Raw genomic sequence first — 15900 nt, 5'->3', positions numbered from 1 at the left:
AACACCCATTTTTTCATGGTCTGTGTGTATATAAATCTCCTCACTGTATTTTCCGCTTTATGCATCCGATGAAGTCAGCTGTAGGTCACAAAAGCTTATGCTCAAATAAATTGGTTAGTCTCTAAGGTGCCACAAGTCCTCCTCTTCTTTTTGTGAATACAGACTAACACGGCTGTTACTCTGAAATCAGCTTAAACTAAGAATCTCTTATCTGATCACCAGACTGCTCCTGGGGCTCCTGGTATCTCCTTTAGTCACCCCTCTCCCTTTACTGTGGGGTGATAGCAGACTCTCCCCCATTCTTTGATTCAGGTGGCATTTCAGAGACTGATAGTGTTTATCTATGATCATGGAAACTGAATGCTTCATGATAACAGAAACATGGTTGACTGACAGCAGTACACGTATTGAAGTACAGGTATGGTCCTGCTTTGAGCATGGTGTTGGACTAGATGACCTCCTGAGGTGTCTGGTGGTGGAGTAGCATTGTATATTAATGATGAGGTAGACTGTAAAGAAATTAGAAGTGATGGCTTTTTTTTTTTGAGCTCCGCACTGAACAGACGCTGGAGCTGCAGCAGCAGTTTACCAAGCAGTGCAGTGAACTAATGTACTTTTGCATAGCATTGGTCGCCATTGCAATCTGGAAGCTGGCCACCCTTGAATGTCACCCCAACAGTCAAAGTCCTCACTTAAATTGCCAACTAACATTCTCCTGTGCTTCCTCCCCAGAAAACTCTCTACTTTGGAAACTCTGTGGTGACATTGACTGTTGGGACCATTGTCATGCACGTGTGTGCTGCCATGAAGAACGTACCATTGGACTGGGTTATACATGTTGGTAATGTTCAGGTGATTACTGATGGCTTTGCATGCACGAACTTCCTGTACTGTATTAGGGAAGATATTGTGACCCACTTGCCCGCTGCACCAGGTCTCACTCTCAATAATGGCAATCCCCTCTGGTGTCATCTTGTACCACTGTGTGGTCATGCTGGTGGCGATGGGGCAGAATGCTCTTCAAATGACGTCCTCAGTGTGGCGTGACCTTGCAAGAACCGTACACAGGTTGGGACAGGTCCACGTAGTTCCTGAAAATACCAGAATGTCCAGTGGCACGGGAATACATGAGTGGCTACTCTACCTCCCACCCGCTGTGTGATGGGATTCTCAGGATGAAGCGCGGGAGTGTGAGCCCACTGTAACCCCTTAACTCTCTCCAGCCTGGGCTGTCTCTCACAATGCCTTGCGACTCACACGCAGCAAGCCCTTCCAGGCGCTGTTATCAATCAGCGCAATAGCATGTGGAGCATTAAACAGCACTACGAGATTATAGAAGTCGAATTTTTAGAAAGCGATTTCGAAAGGAGTTTGATTCTTATCTCCTCTTAACTCCTGACCCACTTATTCTTAGCTCAGGAAATCTGCCCCTAGGTGAGAGTGGAATTTATCTCTCCACACACACACAAATGAAAGAAAAGTTATAAAATAACATCTGGACAACATACCTTGCGTATAAGCGATATTTGAAGAATTAGAACATAAGAAGCAACAGTGTGGTCAAAGGCACTGCACTTGATACCAGCTGCCAACTAGACATGGAGCCATTGATCACTACCCGTTGAGCCCGACAATCTAGCCAGCTTTCTACCCACCTTATAGTGCATTCATCCAGCCCATACTTCTTTAACTTGCTGGCAAGAATACTGTGGGGGACAGTGTCAAAAGCTTTGCTAAAGTCAAGATACAATACATCCACTGCTTTCCCTTCATCCACAGAACCAGTAATCTCATCATAGAAGGCGATTAGATTAGTCAGGCATGACTTGCCCTTGGTGAATCCATGCTGACTGTTCCTGATCCCTTTCCTCTCCTCTAAGTGCTTCAGAATTGATTCCTTGAGGACCTGCTCCATGATTTTTCCAGGGACTGAGGTGAGGCTGACTGGCCTGTAGTTCCCAGGATCCTCCTTCTTCCCTTTTTTAAAGATTGGAACTACATTAGCCTTTTTCCAGTCATCCGGGATTTCCCCCGTTCCCCATGAGTTTTCAAAGATAATGGCCGATGGCTCTGCAATCACATCCGCCAACTCCTTTAGCACTCTCGGATGCAAACTTGTTCTTGTTCAGCCTCATCAGATTTCTTTTGGACCACTCCTCCAATTTGTGTAGGTCACTGTGGACCCTATCTATACCCTCCAGCATATCTGCCTCTCTCCCCATCTTAATGTTATCTGCGAATTTGCTGAGGGTGCAATCCATCCCATCATCCAGATCGTTAAAGAACATGTTGAATAAAACCGTCCCCAGGACAGACTGCCACTGCCCATCCTCCCCAGAGGACTTCGCTTGATACCGATACCGCCTGCCAACTAGACATCGAGCTATCGATCACTACCCATTGGGCACGACGACCAAGCCAGCTTTCTAGCTACCTTATCACCTCTCACCTCCTCCCCATACTGTGCTTCTCAAGAAGTAAGAACATGTGTAGCGTCCTGCACTTAATACAGAATAATGCCATGCACTGCTACAGGCTGCGGGCAGCCTGGCTAAGCGGCAGTTCTGCAGAAAAGGACCTGGGGATTACAATGGACAAGAAGCTGGATATGCTGATTAATGTAGCTATTGGAATAAATTGAAATTAATTTGCAAACTGGATACAATTAACTTAGGCTTCAATAAAGACTAGGAGTGGATGGGTCATTACACAAAGTAAAACTATTTCCCCATGTTTATTCCCTCCCCCCTCCACCCCCACTGTTCCTCAGACGTTCTTGTCAACTGCTGGAAATGGCCCACCTTGATTATCACTACAAAAGGTTCCCCCTCCCCCGCCCCACTCTCCTGCTTAATAGCTCACCTTAAGAGATCACTCTCATTACAGTGCGTATGTTAACACCCATTGTTTCATGTTCTCTGTGTATATAAATCTCCCTGCTGTATTTTCCACTGAATGCATCCGATGACGTGAGCTGTAGCTCATGAAAGCTTATGCTCAGATAAATTTGTTAGTCTCTAAGGTGCCACAAGTACTCCTTTTCTTTTTGCAAAAAACATTTCAGAAAAACAATGTGCAAAAAACAACAGACAATGCAATACAAACTTTGAACATAAATTAACAGAACAAAACTTTAAAACTGGAAAATCAGCAAACAACTGTTTCAGTGCACTAATGTTGTTTCTTGTGGCTTCACATACACTGACCTGTGAGAACTACAGCTGATGTATGTGAAGCTCTGGTTTTCCTTGCTGTCCTACAGTCGGAGTGGTAGGGGTAAGAATGTGGCCAATGATGCCAGGTCCTGGCAGAGCCATTCCTAGCCATTTTGGTGCCCTACACAGCCCCCTGCGAGGGGTGTGTGTGCGGCCCCAGGTCTCTGGTGGGGGGAAAGGCTTGGGGGTGGCAGGGGAGAAACCACCCCTCCAGCATTCACTGGCGGAGCAGGTTGGGGCCAGGTTGCTCCACTTCCTGCCACGCGGTGAGTGCAGGGCAGGCTTGACTGGGTGGTGGGAAGTGGAGTGACCTGGCTCCAGCCTGCTCCGCTCTGCTCCCCTGGCTCCCAGCCTTGAGGCTTGGGAGGGCGGGGGGGAGGGACTGCCCTAAATTTGGTGCCCTACATTTCCTGGTGCCCTATGCAGCTGCATACTTTGCATACGGGTAAGGACAGCCCTGTGTGATGGTGCATTTCCCAATCCTTTCCTTGCTGGGGTTCCTGGGAATCTTTTCCTGTCTGTTCTTTCCAGCTCTGCCATGTTTGCCCTCCAGGCCCTTTGTTCACATTCTGATGCAGCACTGGCTTGCAGGAGCTTGCTGAACATCTCCTCCCTAGTTCTCTTGTTTCTCCTCCTGATCATGGTCAGGCACTCTGCAGGAATGGCGGGGGCACCCCCAAGGCTGTGATAGCCGCAGCTGCTGATAAAACCAGACAACTGTATCACTTGATTTACTGTCACACAACACAAAGGGAAATATAAGGTTCAAAACTCCCTTCCCTTATTCCCATGAAAACTTTAAGCCATGCTTATTGACACTTCAGCTTTGGAGCACCTCTGCACAGCACTGCTCGCCATGGTGAGTAAGGCCTGCTGGGGGTGAGAGGGAGGGAAAAGGATTTTGGTTGCATGAAACAATGATATTTTGGTCCCTATTCCATGGGTATGAGTTTAGGGCAATTGGACGGAATATTGACACTATTTTCCACAGGGGGTGGTGGTTTTCGCTGATATCGTGCTCCTGAGAATACCAAAAGGCACAGTGAGCACAATGGCTACTGGGGAACGTACCCGGGCCTGTATGCAATGGTGCCAGCTGAATTCACCATGGAGTGGTGTGGAAAAGCGTCCCATCGTGGAGGAAGAAATAAGGCAGCCATCTCTAGAAACGTTTGCAAGAGGGTTGCAGAACACCTCCATGGAAGTTTCCTAGAGATCCCTTGGGAGGATCCAAGGAACATGTCTACGTACAGAAACAAACTGCTCCACATGCCTCCTCCCCCTGCCTAGCCCTACAGAGCATGAAAAGCAGATAACTCTCCCACTGTTTGCTGTACCACTGCCTCTTTGAGTAACATAGTGAAAGGGCTGGGCCAAGTGCCATTTTTAAATGCACACACTTACCGGAGGACCCTTCCCCTTCTTCAGACTTGTCAATGGTTGGCTGGCAGGACTGGATACACTTGAACAGGCTAGTGGTGTGGCTGAACCCCCCCGCCCCCCAATTGCTGTTCATGGCAGAGGCCTCTGACTTGGGTTCCTCCGTGGTATCCGTAGCGGTGTGCAGGCTGCTGGTGGGGTCTCCGCCAAGTCTGGCATGCAGCTCGTCGTAAAAGCAGCAGGTCTGCAGCTCAGCACCAGATTGATTGTTGGCCTCCCTGGCTTTGTGGTGTTCCTGGCGCAGTCCCTTTGCATTCGTATGGTACTGCTGCTGATCCCTGTTATACCCCTTTGTCTGCATCCCCCATGCAATCTGTTTGAAGAGCTCCATGTTGCTACAGCTGGTCTGTAGCTGAGCTTGTACAGCCTCTTCTCCCCACAGGCCCAGGAGATCCAATACCTCCTGTTTGCTCCAGGCAGGAGCACAGCTAGGTGTGCTTGCCAGGAACAGGCATTTCAAAAATACACAGTGGTTGGCTTCTAATCTCTGTGACTGCTGGGTAGAGGATGGGGAAGTTACAATTGTGACCAGAGCAGTCATGGTCACAGGGAATGGAGCATTTTGGGACAGTTGCTGGAGGATGGTTAGGGTCAACACCCCTCATGCAGTCTCTACACTCACACTGCATGGACCTCTCAGTAGGTCGACCATAGTTCTATGCTGTTCAGGGAGTTGGTTTTAGAGCATCACAGTAGTAGGACACTTACATCAGATAGCAACAAATCTGAGTAGAGACACACGCACTAGGTTGATGCAAGGCAACTTACATAGACCTAATTTTGTAGCATAGCCAAGGCCAAAAAAAACCACAGAGGCCCCAAGCTGAGATCTAATGTAACTATATTTAGGGGCATAACTTGAAATATGAAGTTAGACATTTATTTTGGAACTACGCTGCAGAGCATTGGCCTGGAAGTTACGAGAGAAGCTGAGCTACTAGCTCTGCTTCCTAGACAGTTCAGTATGAGTTATTCCATTGCCCTTCCTCCTGTCAGGTTGGGGAGGGAGAGGGAGAGAGCTGATAGCTGAAGCTCTGTCAGGAGCACAGCTCCCAGCTCAGCTGCTCCAGCTGGTGAACTCTCAGCTGTTCACCGGCTGAGTGTCCAGGGTGGGTTTGTTGGACCAGGAGTGGAGCTGGGTTCAAGACTAAAGAAGGTGAAAGAGGCAGGAACGTCTTTTACTCTCTCTTCTGTTCTGTAATGTTGTTGAAATGAAGCTCAGAGCAGAGCCTAAGGACTGATGTTAATGCTTCATTTGATTCAAACTCAGTTTATATCAAATGAAGCATTAACAGGAGTCCGGTAGCACCTTAAATACTAGCAGATTTATTTGAGCATAAGCTTTTGTGGGTAAAAACCTCACTTCTTCAGATGCATGGAGTGAAAGTTACAGATGCAGACCTAAATATACTGACATATGAAGAGAAGGGAGTTACCTCACAAGAGGTTCTTCATATGTCAGTATATTTAGGTCTGCATCTGTAACTTTCACTCCATACATCTGAAGAAGTGAGGTTTTTACCCACAAAAGCTTATGCTCAAATAAATCTGCTAGTATTTAAGGTGCCACCGGACTCCCGGTTGTTTTTGTGGATACAGACTAACAAGGCTACCCCCTGATAATTGATTAAGAGGGTTTTCAAATCTCCTAATATGGCTGAAGAATTAACATTGTTAAGTGTTTAGCAACACATTCAAATGCTGTTAAAATGAGGGAAAGTGGCTGTACCTGGAACTCTGAATACTTGACTAGTTTGATAGAAACTTTGTCCAACCCTTTTCGATATTACTTGATGGAGAGCATTTGACAAACTCTGGGATGAGAGATTTAAGATACTGACATCTCCATGACCTGTGTCCCATTTCATCCCCATTCTAGTCTCTCCCCTCTGTCTTTTTTGGCTTCTTCTTGATTCCAGGCTGAACCAGCACTGAAATTAACTATTATGAGACATCTCACAGTTTCTATTTTCCTTAAGCCTTTTGCTCCTGGAGCCACCTGACTGTGGGAAAATCTCATCTTTCATTAAAAAAAAAAAAGCCACTAGTCCTCCTAGTGGTGGGGAAAAGCCTGAAAATGGGAACAGAATGTCCACCAAAGGTTCAGAGACCAGCAGGCAAAGAAAAAGAACTGCATTTTTTAAATCTCATGATTTTGGGGGCCTGATTTTTGAAGACTAGGTGTTAATAATACTGTAAACTGCATGATACCATCACCGTAACTTGTCTGACAGGTGAAGACTGCATAAGTAGCTTTGCCTTAGCATGACAGAAGATAGACAGTGGGAGGATGCCAGGGCATGACAGATAGGTATCATGCAAGACAAGGGAAGTGAACAGGGGCCCTGTATCTGAACCACACCTGTTTATGACTGAGCTGCCCGTCCTGCCTATAGCATATAAAGGGAAGTCAGCATCAGTGACAGGTGTCTCCCTTTCTTTTCTGTCCTTTCTCCCCTTTTTGTGCATAGGTCATGTTTGTTTAAAGAGCAGGAATAGCCTTAACAACTGTTGAGCCAGAATCCAACACTAGATTGACTTCCCAAAGAAAGTAATCTGATAGCAACAAGTCATTTTTGTCTTGACTTATAGTTAGATTGTAAGTGCTTTGGGGCAGGGACTGTCTTTCTGTCTTGCATTTGTACAACACCCAGCACACTGGAGTCCTGCTCCATAACTGGGGCTCCTAGTTACTCTAACAACAAATAATTATAACCAGCATCTCCCCTCGGCAGGCCTTTACTGAGCATAAATACACAAAAGGGCAGCTCTCCCTCCATGAATGACCACTGAATTTTGGAATTCCATGAATACTCCTGTTTCGTTTATCTGAGGGCGTGCAGAATAAGTGTCTGAAATGGTTCCAGTGGGGTGGTTGCTGAGGGGAGAGCAGACTGCAGTCAATATACAAAACAGCCCAGACCACAATTAACTCATTAATGCTGTGACAGTGAAATGAGGGCTTTAGTACTATCTTAACACTTTGACACCTGATCATCACAACAGATGTAATTGTGAACTAAAACTGGAAGAGCAAAGGGATACAATAGGTGCAATAGGAGGATGGTAAAGTGGGCTGCAACTCAAGCCCAATGTGTATCCTCACACTGAACAAAAGCTGTAAGACTGGATTTCAGAAAACATTTGCTCATATCAAAAAGGTCTAGCAGCTGCTGGAGGCATCTCTCACTGGAGCTCCATCCCTGGGGCCATTTAAAAGAAGGCTGTGTGGAACAATCCATGCCTTGCCCACAGCGGATGGACAAGAGAGAATCTCAGAGTTCTCTGCCCTCACTCACTGATTCTATGCTAATCAACCCAAGATAGGGCCTGCTGTCACTAATTCCATGGGATAGGGTTAGGGGTATCCCCTCAGGTCTAATCACTTGAGTGTAATAAACAGCTGGAAAACTTCTCATATCTAGCCACTTTTCTTTCCTAGCAATTGTGCCCGAGCCCTAGCACTGATAGTACAAACAGGTCCCCAACCTCAGCTTGCAGTGAGGGAAAGGGAAGGTAGCAAGTCCCAGGGCTACTTCAGTGCACAGCAGGTGGTTGTGGAAGCTTCTGCTTCACAGCTCATAGTATTGCAATCAGAAAACATACCCAGTGCTTCATAATGCTCACACAGTACTGTTATGCCACCATGCTGACCTGAAAGTTTCAGCAGAGCTGTGTGGGGAGCCCAGGACTGGAATAGAAGGGGCTGCAGGACTGAGGGGTATTGGCAGAGCTGTGTAGGGAGCCCACCACTGGAATAGCAGGGGGACATTTGTAAATTCAAACTTGGACACTAAAGAACCTAGCCCCATTTGGCCTCAGCTACAAGTACCAATAAAAATTCATCTTTAGGAATTCAGCTCAATGACGGCTTTGCTGCCATAAGAAGCAGAATGAAATCCCTCTGGCTGGAACTCGGGCCCTGAGTGTCACACTAAAAGGACACAGGTATGAATCAAAGACAAGCAGGCCAGGCTCCTGGGCTCTTTTCACATGCTGTGAACTTTGAGACAAGCAAGAAAACATTGAGTCAAAGGGTACACAGCTCTGGATTCACCACTAGATGTCACTGCAGCTGAAGAAATGAAGCAATAAGGCTGGAAAGCTCCAAAGACAGGCAGAAAGTTTACAGCTATCTAAGGGTATGTCTACACTACGAAATTAGGTCGAATTTATAGAAGTCGGTTTTTTTGAAATCGGTTTTATATATTCGAGTGTGTGTGTCCCCACAGAAAATGCTCTAAGTGCATTAAGTGCATTAACTCAGCGGAGCGCTTCCACAGTACCGAGGCAAGCGTCGACTTCCGGAGCGTTGCACTGTGGGTAGCTATCCCACAGTTCCCACAGTCTCCGCTGCCCATTGGAATTCTGGGTTGATATCCCAATGCCTGATGGGGCTAAAACATTGTCGCGGGTGGTTCTGGGTACATATCGTCAGGCCCCCGTTCCCACCCTCCCTCCCCCCGTGAAAGCAAGGGCAGACAATCATTTCGCGCCTTTTTTCCTGAGTTACCTGTGCAGACGCCATACCACGGCAAGCATGGAGCCCGCTCAGGTAACCGTCACCCTATGTCTCCTGGATGCTGGCAGACGCGGTACGGCATTGCTACACAGTAGCAGCAACCCCTTGCCTTGTGGCAGCAGACGGTACAGTACGACTGGTAGCCGTCATCGTCATGTCTGAGGTGCTCCTGGTCGCCTCTGGGCAGACATGGGTGCAGGGACTAAATTTGGAGTGACTTGAGCAGGTCATTCTCTTTAGTCCTGCAGTCAGTCCTATTGAACCATCTTATGGTGAGCGGGCAGGCGATACGGACTGCTAGCAGTCGTACTGTACCATCTTCTGCCGAGCAGCCATGAGATGTGGATGGCATGCAGTCCTTCTGCACCGTCTGCTGCCAGCCAAAGATGTAAAAGATAGATGGAGTGGATCAAAACAAGAAATAGACCAGATTTGCTTCCCCCCCTCCCCTGTCTAGGGGACTCATTCTTCTAGATCACACTGCAGTCACTTACAGAGAAGGTGCAGCAAGGTAAATCTAGCCATGTATCAATCAGAGGCCAGGCTAACCTCCTTGTTCCAATAACAACAATAACTTAGGTGCACCATTTCTTATTGGAACCCTCCGTGAAGTCCTGCCTGAAATACTCCTTGATGTAAAGCCACCCCTTTGTTGATTTTAGCTCCCTGAAGCCAACCCTGTAAGCGCCCCTCCCAGCGTCAGAGCAATGGCAAACAATCGGGCATCTGAGAGTGCTGTCCAGAGCACTCACAATGGAGCACTCTGAGGGGGCTAAAACATTGTCGCGGGTGGTTCTGGGTACGTGTCGTCAGGCCCCCGTTCCCTCCCTCCCTCCGTGAAAGCAAGGGCAGACAATCGTTTCGCGCCTTTTTTCATGAGTTACCTGTGCAGACACCATACCACGGCAAGCATGGAGCCAGCTCAGGTAACCGTCACCCTATGTCTCCTGGGTGCTGGCAGACGCGGTACGGCTTTGCTGCACAGTAGCAGCAACCCATTGCCTTCTGGCAGCAGATGGTGCAATACGACTGGTAGTCGTCCTCGTCGTGTCCGAGGTGCTCCTGGCCACGTCGGCTGGGAGCGCCTGGGCAGACATGGGCGCAGGGACTAAATTTGGAGTGACTTGACCAGGTCATTCTCTTTAGTCCTGCAGTCCTATTGAACCATCTTATGGTGAGCGGGCAGGCGATACGGACTGCTAGCAGTCATACTGTACCATCTTCTGCCAGGCAGGCAAGAGATGAGGATTGCTAGCAGTCGTATTGTACCATCTTATGCCAGGCAGGCAAGAGATGAAGATGGCTAGCAGTCGTACTGTACCATCTTCTGCCAAGCAGCCATGAGATGTGGATGGCATGCAGTCCTTCTGCACCGTCTGCTGCCAGCCAAAGATGTAAAGGATAGATGGAGTGGGTCAGAACAAGAAATAGACCAGATTTGTTTTGTACTCATTTTCCTCCTCCCCTGTCTAGATCACACTGCAGTCACTCACAGAGAAGGCGCAGCGAGGTAAATCTAGCCATGTATCAATCAGAGGCCAGGCTAACCTCCTTGTTCCAATAACAACGATAACTTTGGTGCACCATTTCTTATTGGAACCCTCCGTGCAGTCCTGCCTGAAATACTCCTTGATGTACAGGCACACCCTTTGTTGATTTTAGCTCCCTGAAGCCAACCCTGTAAGCCGTGTCGTCAGTCGCCCCTCCCTCCGTCAGAGCAACGGCAGACAATCGTTCCGCGCCTTTTTTCTGTGCGGACGCCATACCAAGGCAAGCATGGAGGCCGCTGAGCTCATTTTGGCAATTAGGAGCACATCAACCACCACACGCATTATCCAGCAGTATATGCAGCACCAGAACATGGCAACGCGATACCGGGCGAGGAGGCGACGTCAGCGCGGTCCCCTGAGTGATCAGGACATGGACACAGATTTCTCTGAAAGCATGGGCCCTGCCAATGCATGCATCATGGTGCTAATGGGTCAGGTTCATGCTGTGGAACGCCGATTCTGGGCTCGGGAAACAAGCACAGACTGGTGGGACCGCATAGTGTTGCAGGTCTGGGACGATTCCCAGTGGCTGCGAAACTTTCGCATGCGTAAGGGCACTTTCATGGAACTTTGTGACTTGCTTTCCCCTGCCCTGAAGCGCATGAATACCAGGATGAGAGCAGCCCTCACAGTTGAGAAGCGAGTGGCGATAGCCCTGTGGAAGCTTGCAACGCCAGACAGCTACCGGTCAGTTGGGAATCAATTTGGAGTGGGCAAATCTACTGTGGGGGCTGCTGTTATGCAAGTAGCTCACGCAATCAAAGATCTGCTGATATCAAGGGTAGTGACCCTGGGAAATGTGCAGGTCATAGTGGATGGCTTTGCTGCAATGGGATTCCCTAACTGTGGTGGGGCCATAGACGGAACCCATATCCCTATCTTGGCACCGGAGCACCAAGCCGCCGAGTACATAAACCGCAAGGGTACTTTTCGATAGTGCTGCAAGCTCTGGTGGATCACAAGGGACGTTTCACCAACATCAACGTGGGATGGCCGGGAAAGGTGCATGACGCTCGCATCTTCAGGAACTCTGGTCTGTTTCAAAAGCTGCAGGAAGGGACTTTATTCCCAGACCAGAAAATAACTGTTGGGGATGTTGAAATGCCTATATGTATCCTTGGGGACCCAGCCTACCCCTTAATGCCATGGCTCATGAAGCTGTACACAGGCAGCCTGGACAGTAGTCAGGAGCTGTTCAACTACAGGCTGAGCAAGTGCAGAATGGTGGTAGAATGTGCATTTGGACGTTTAAAAGCACGCTGGCGCAGTTTACTGACTCGCTTAGACCTCAGCGAAACCAATATTCCCACTGTTATTACTGCTTGCTGTGTGCTCCACAATATCTGTGAGAGTAAGGGGGAGACGTTTATGGCGGGGTGGGAGGCTGAGGCAAATCGCCTAGCTGCTGGTTACGCACAGCCAGACACCAGGGCGGTTAGAAGAGCACAGGAGGGCGCGGTACGCATCAGAGAAGCTTTGAAAACCAGTTTCATGACTGGCCAGGCTACGCTGTGAAAGTTCTGTTTGTTTCTCCTTGATGAAACCCCCCGCCCCTTGGTTCACTCTACTTCCCTGTAAGCTAACCACCCTCCCCTCCTCCCTTTAATCACCGCTTGCAGAGGCAATAAAGTCATTGCTGCTTCACAGTCATGCATTCGTTATTCATTCATCACACAAATAGGGAGATGACTACCAAGGTATCCCAGGAGGGGTGGTGGAGGAGGGAAGGAAAATGCCACACAGCACTTTAAAAGTTTACAACTTTAAAATTTATTGAATGACAGCCTTCTTTTTTTTGGGCTATCCTCTGTGGTGGAGTGGCTGGTTGGCCGGAGGCCCCCCCACCGCGTTCTTGGGCGTCTGGGTGTGGAGGCTATGGAACTTGGGGAGGAGGGCGGTTGGTTACAGAGGGGCAGCAGTGGCAGTCTGTGCTCCAGCTGCCTTTGCTGCAGCTCAACCATACACTGGAGCATTCTGGTTTGGTCCTGCAGCAGCCTCAGCATTGAATCCTGCCTCCTCTCATCACGCTGCCGCCACATTTGAGCTTCAGCCCTGTCTTCAGCCCGCCACTTACTCTCTTCAGCCCTCCACCTCTCCTCCCGGTCATTTTGTGCTTTCCTGCACTCTGACATTATTTGCCTCCACGCATTCGTCTGTGCTCTGTCAGTGTGGGAGGACAGCATGAGCTCGGAGAACATTTCATCGCGAGTGCGTTTTTTTTTCTTTCTAAGCTTCACTAGCCTCTGGGAAGGAGAAGATCCTGTGATCATTGAAACACATGCAGCTGGTGGAGAAAAAAAAAGGGACAGCGGTATTTTAAAAAGACATTTTATAAAACAGTCGCTACACTCTTTCAGGGTAAACCTTGCTGTTAACATTACATACATAGCACATGTGCTTTCATTACAAGGTCGCATTTTGCCTCCTCCCACCGCGTGACTACCCCCTCAACCTTCCCCCCTCCCTGTGGCTAACAGCGGCGAACATTTCTGTTCAGCCACAGGCAAACAGCACAGCAGGAACGGGCACCTCTGAATGTCCCTGAAGAAAAGCACTCTATTTCAACCAGGTGACCATGAATTATATCTCACTCTCCTGAGGATAACACAGAGAGATAAAGAACGGATTTTGGTTGAATGCCAGCAAACATACACTGCAATGCTTTGTTCTACAGTGATTCCCGAGTACGTGTTACTGGCCTGGAGTGGTAAAGTGTCCTACCATGAAGGACGAAATAAGGCTGCCCTCCCCAGAAACCTTTTGCAAAGGCTTTAGGACTACATCTAGGAGAACCGCAAATGCCAGGGCAAAGTAATCCTTTCACATGCTTGCTTTTAAACCATGTATAGCATTTTAAAAGGTACACTCACCAGAGGTCCCTTCTCCGCCTGCTGGGTCCAGGAGGCAGCCTTGGGTGGGTTCGGGGGGTACTGGCTCCAGGTCTAGGGTGAGAAACAGTTCCTGGCTGTCGGGAAAACCGGTTTCTCCGCTTGCTTGCTGTGAGCTATCTACAACCTTCTCCTCCTCCTCATCTTCTTCGTCCCCAAAACCTGCTTCCATATTGCCTCCATCTCCATTGAAGGAGTCAAACAACACGGCTGGGGTAGTGGTGGCTGAACCCCCTAAAATGGCATGCAGCTCATCATAGAAGCGGCATGTTTGGGGCTCTGACCCAGAGTGGCTGTTCGCCTCTCTGGTTTTCTGGTAGGCTTGCCTCAGCTCCTTCAGTTTCACGCGGCACTGCTTCGGGTCCCTGTTATGGCCTCTGTCCTTCATGCCCTGGGAGATTTTCACAAAGGTTTTGGCATTTCGAAAACTGGAACGGAGTTCTGATAGCACAGATTCCTCTCCCCAAACAGTGATCAGATCCCGTACCTCCCGTTCGGTCCATGCTGGAGCTCTTTTGCGATTCTGGGACTCCATCATGGTCACCTGTGCTGATGAGCTCTGCATGGTCACCTGGAGCTTGCCACGCTGGCCAAACAGGAAATGAGATTCAAAAGTTTGCGGTTCTTTTCCTGTCTACCTGGCCAGTGCATCTGAGTTGAGAGTGCTGTCCAGAGCGGTCAGAATGGAGCACTCTGGGATAGCTCCCGGAGGCCAATACCATCGAATTGTGTCCACAGTACCCCAAATTCGAGCCGGGAACGTCGATTTAAGTGCTAATCCACTTGTCAGGGGTGGAGTAAGGAAATCGATTTTAAGAGCCCTTTAAGTCGAAATAAAGGGCTTCACTGTGTGGACGGGTGCAGGTTTAAATCGATTTAACGTTGCTAAATTCGACCTAAAGTCCTAGTGTAGACCAGGGCTAACCCTCCTTCTGAAGGCCAGGAAAGATGTGGGTGTTCAGCCCCCAAGTGTGGTGGGCACCCAAAAGCAGTGGATGTTTCTGAATATTTAGGCCTTAGAGCTGAGCCAGGGTCTTTCCACAGGGAGAAGTTACACAGGCAGTCCTTTAGTGCAGCAGGGCAAGGAGGCTCGAGCCTGGTGCTGAAAGGGCTTGGGAAGCCCTTGTGCCAGTGCTTCTCCCAGCATAGAGTGCCAATTGTGCGAGGAGCCACATATGAGAGCAGTGAGAGGTCATGCTGTGCTGGATGAACATTCACTGCCCCCAGACCTATGTTACCTGGCAAGCCCAGAATGGCTGCAGCTCAGTGCACCTGGCATTTTAAAGAGATTAACCCCTTCCTTTGGATGAGCTGGTCTGGGATAGGGGGAGACCCTTGCCACAGAAGCAGCTGTCAGACTTCTTAGAAAAGTCTCCAGCTCTGAGGAATACCAGTGCAAAGCCTCCTTGTAGGGGCAAAGCTATGAGGGCTGTGTCCTGTGCAGGGATGCAGGTTGGTAGCATATTTAACATTTTCCCCATCACACCTCCCATTTCCTCCCACAACAGCTAGAGTATGAAGACATGGCACTGAGGGGCAGGGGGAAGGAAGAGACCTATATGAGACAGGTCCATGCACATGGCCACTCTCCTGAGCCAGCTCTGAGAAAGCTTCCCTGTCCAATTCTCCCCCACTGAAATGGGGAAGGGGCCCAGGGCAGCAAGAGTACATTCTGGTCCCAGACAGGGAGAGATTAGGTCATAGGCGTAGGTCTGTGATGCCCAGGGTCCCGATGCCCAGGGTCCCAACTCCCACAGTTGTGACCACAGCAAAAGCTCAGCTTTCACTATTAAAAAAGTTTCTAGCCTTCATGGTTAGCAAGAAAAGCTGGAAAACATGGCCTGAGCAGAACTGATGCAGGGGCATCCATGGAGCACCTGAATCACCAGCTCTGAGAGGTAGAAACTGCCCCATTCATCTGAACAGGGTGTTAATACCAAGACCACCACTCTAATGAGCTCCACCAACTGGGGCTCTGCACATGGCAGGAGAAAAGTGCAGCAGACCCAGCCAAAGAACCCACCTACCCCAAGATAAAGTTCTCAAGGGGGGTGCTAGGCTACCTCCCCTCATTCTCTGGGGGAGCCCATCTAAGACCATCTTTGCCACTGACTATTGTGCAGATTGGGGGCCTTTGTCTGGCACCAGAACTCCAACTGGTGGGGGCCTAGATTGCCTTAATGTCCCACGAAGGTGCAGGGTAGGGGGAGACACAGACATCAGCAGCAACCCTCTACAGTTATACTCTACCCCAACATCCTTTCTGTGGATGTCGAACCATCCCA

The 15900-nt window shown here is 49.0% G+C and overlaps 1 protein-coding gene across 1 annotated transcript; it reads right to left on the bottom strand.

The window, feature by feature from the left end:
* Positions 1-12490: 12490 nt before the first annotated feature.
* Positions 12491-15871, bottom strand: LOC311530940 (uncharacterized protein; the record flags this gene model as incomplete). The annotated part of the gene is made up of 2 exons (XM_084647993.1): positions 13598-15871; positions 12491-13011 (listed from the first exon to the last, which is right to left on the bottom strand). The coding sequence occupies exons 1-2, from the start codon at positions 14178-14180 to the stop codon at positions 12491-12493; spliced, it is 1104 nt and encodes a 367-aa protein (XP_084504119.1). The 5' UTR covers positions 14181-15871.
* Positions 15872-15900: the final 29 nt, after the last annotated feature.

Source organism: Lepidochelys olivacea (genome assembly GCF_965140295.1).
Source record: "Lepidochelys olivacea isolate rLepOli2 genome assembly, chromosome: 1".
Classification (NCBI taxonomy): Eukaryota; Metazoa; Chordata; order Testudines; family Cheloniidae; genus Lepidochelys; species Lepidochelys olivacea.
Note: the sequence above shows the minus strand (reverse complement) of the source record. Positions and strands in the feature narration are given on the sequence as shown.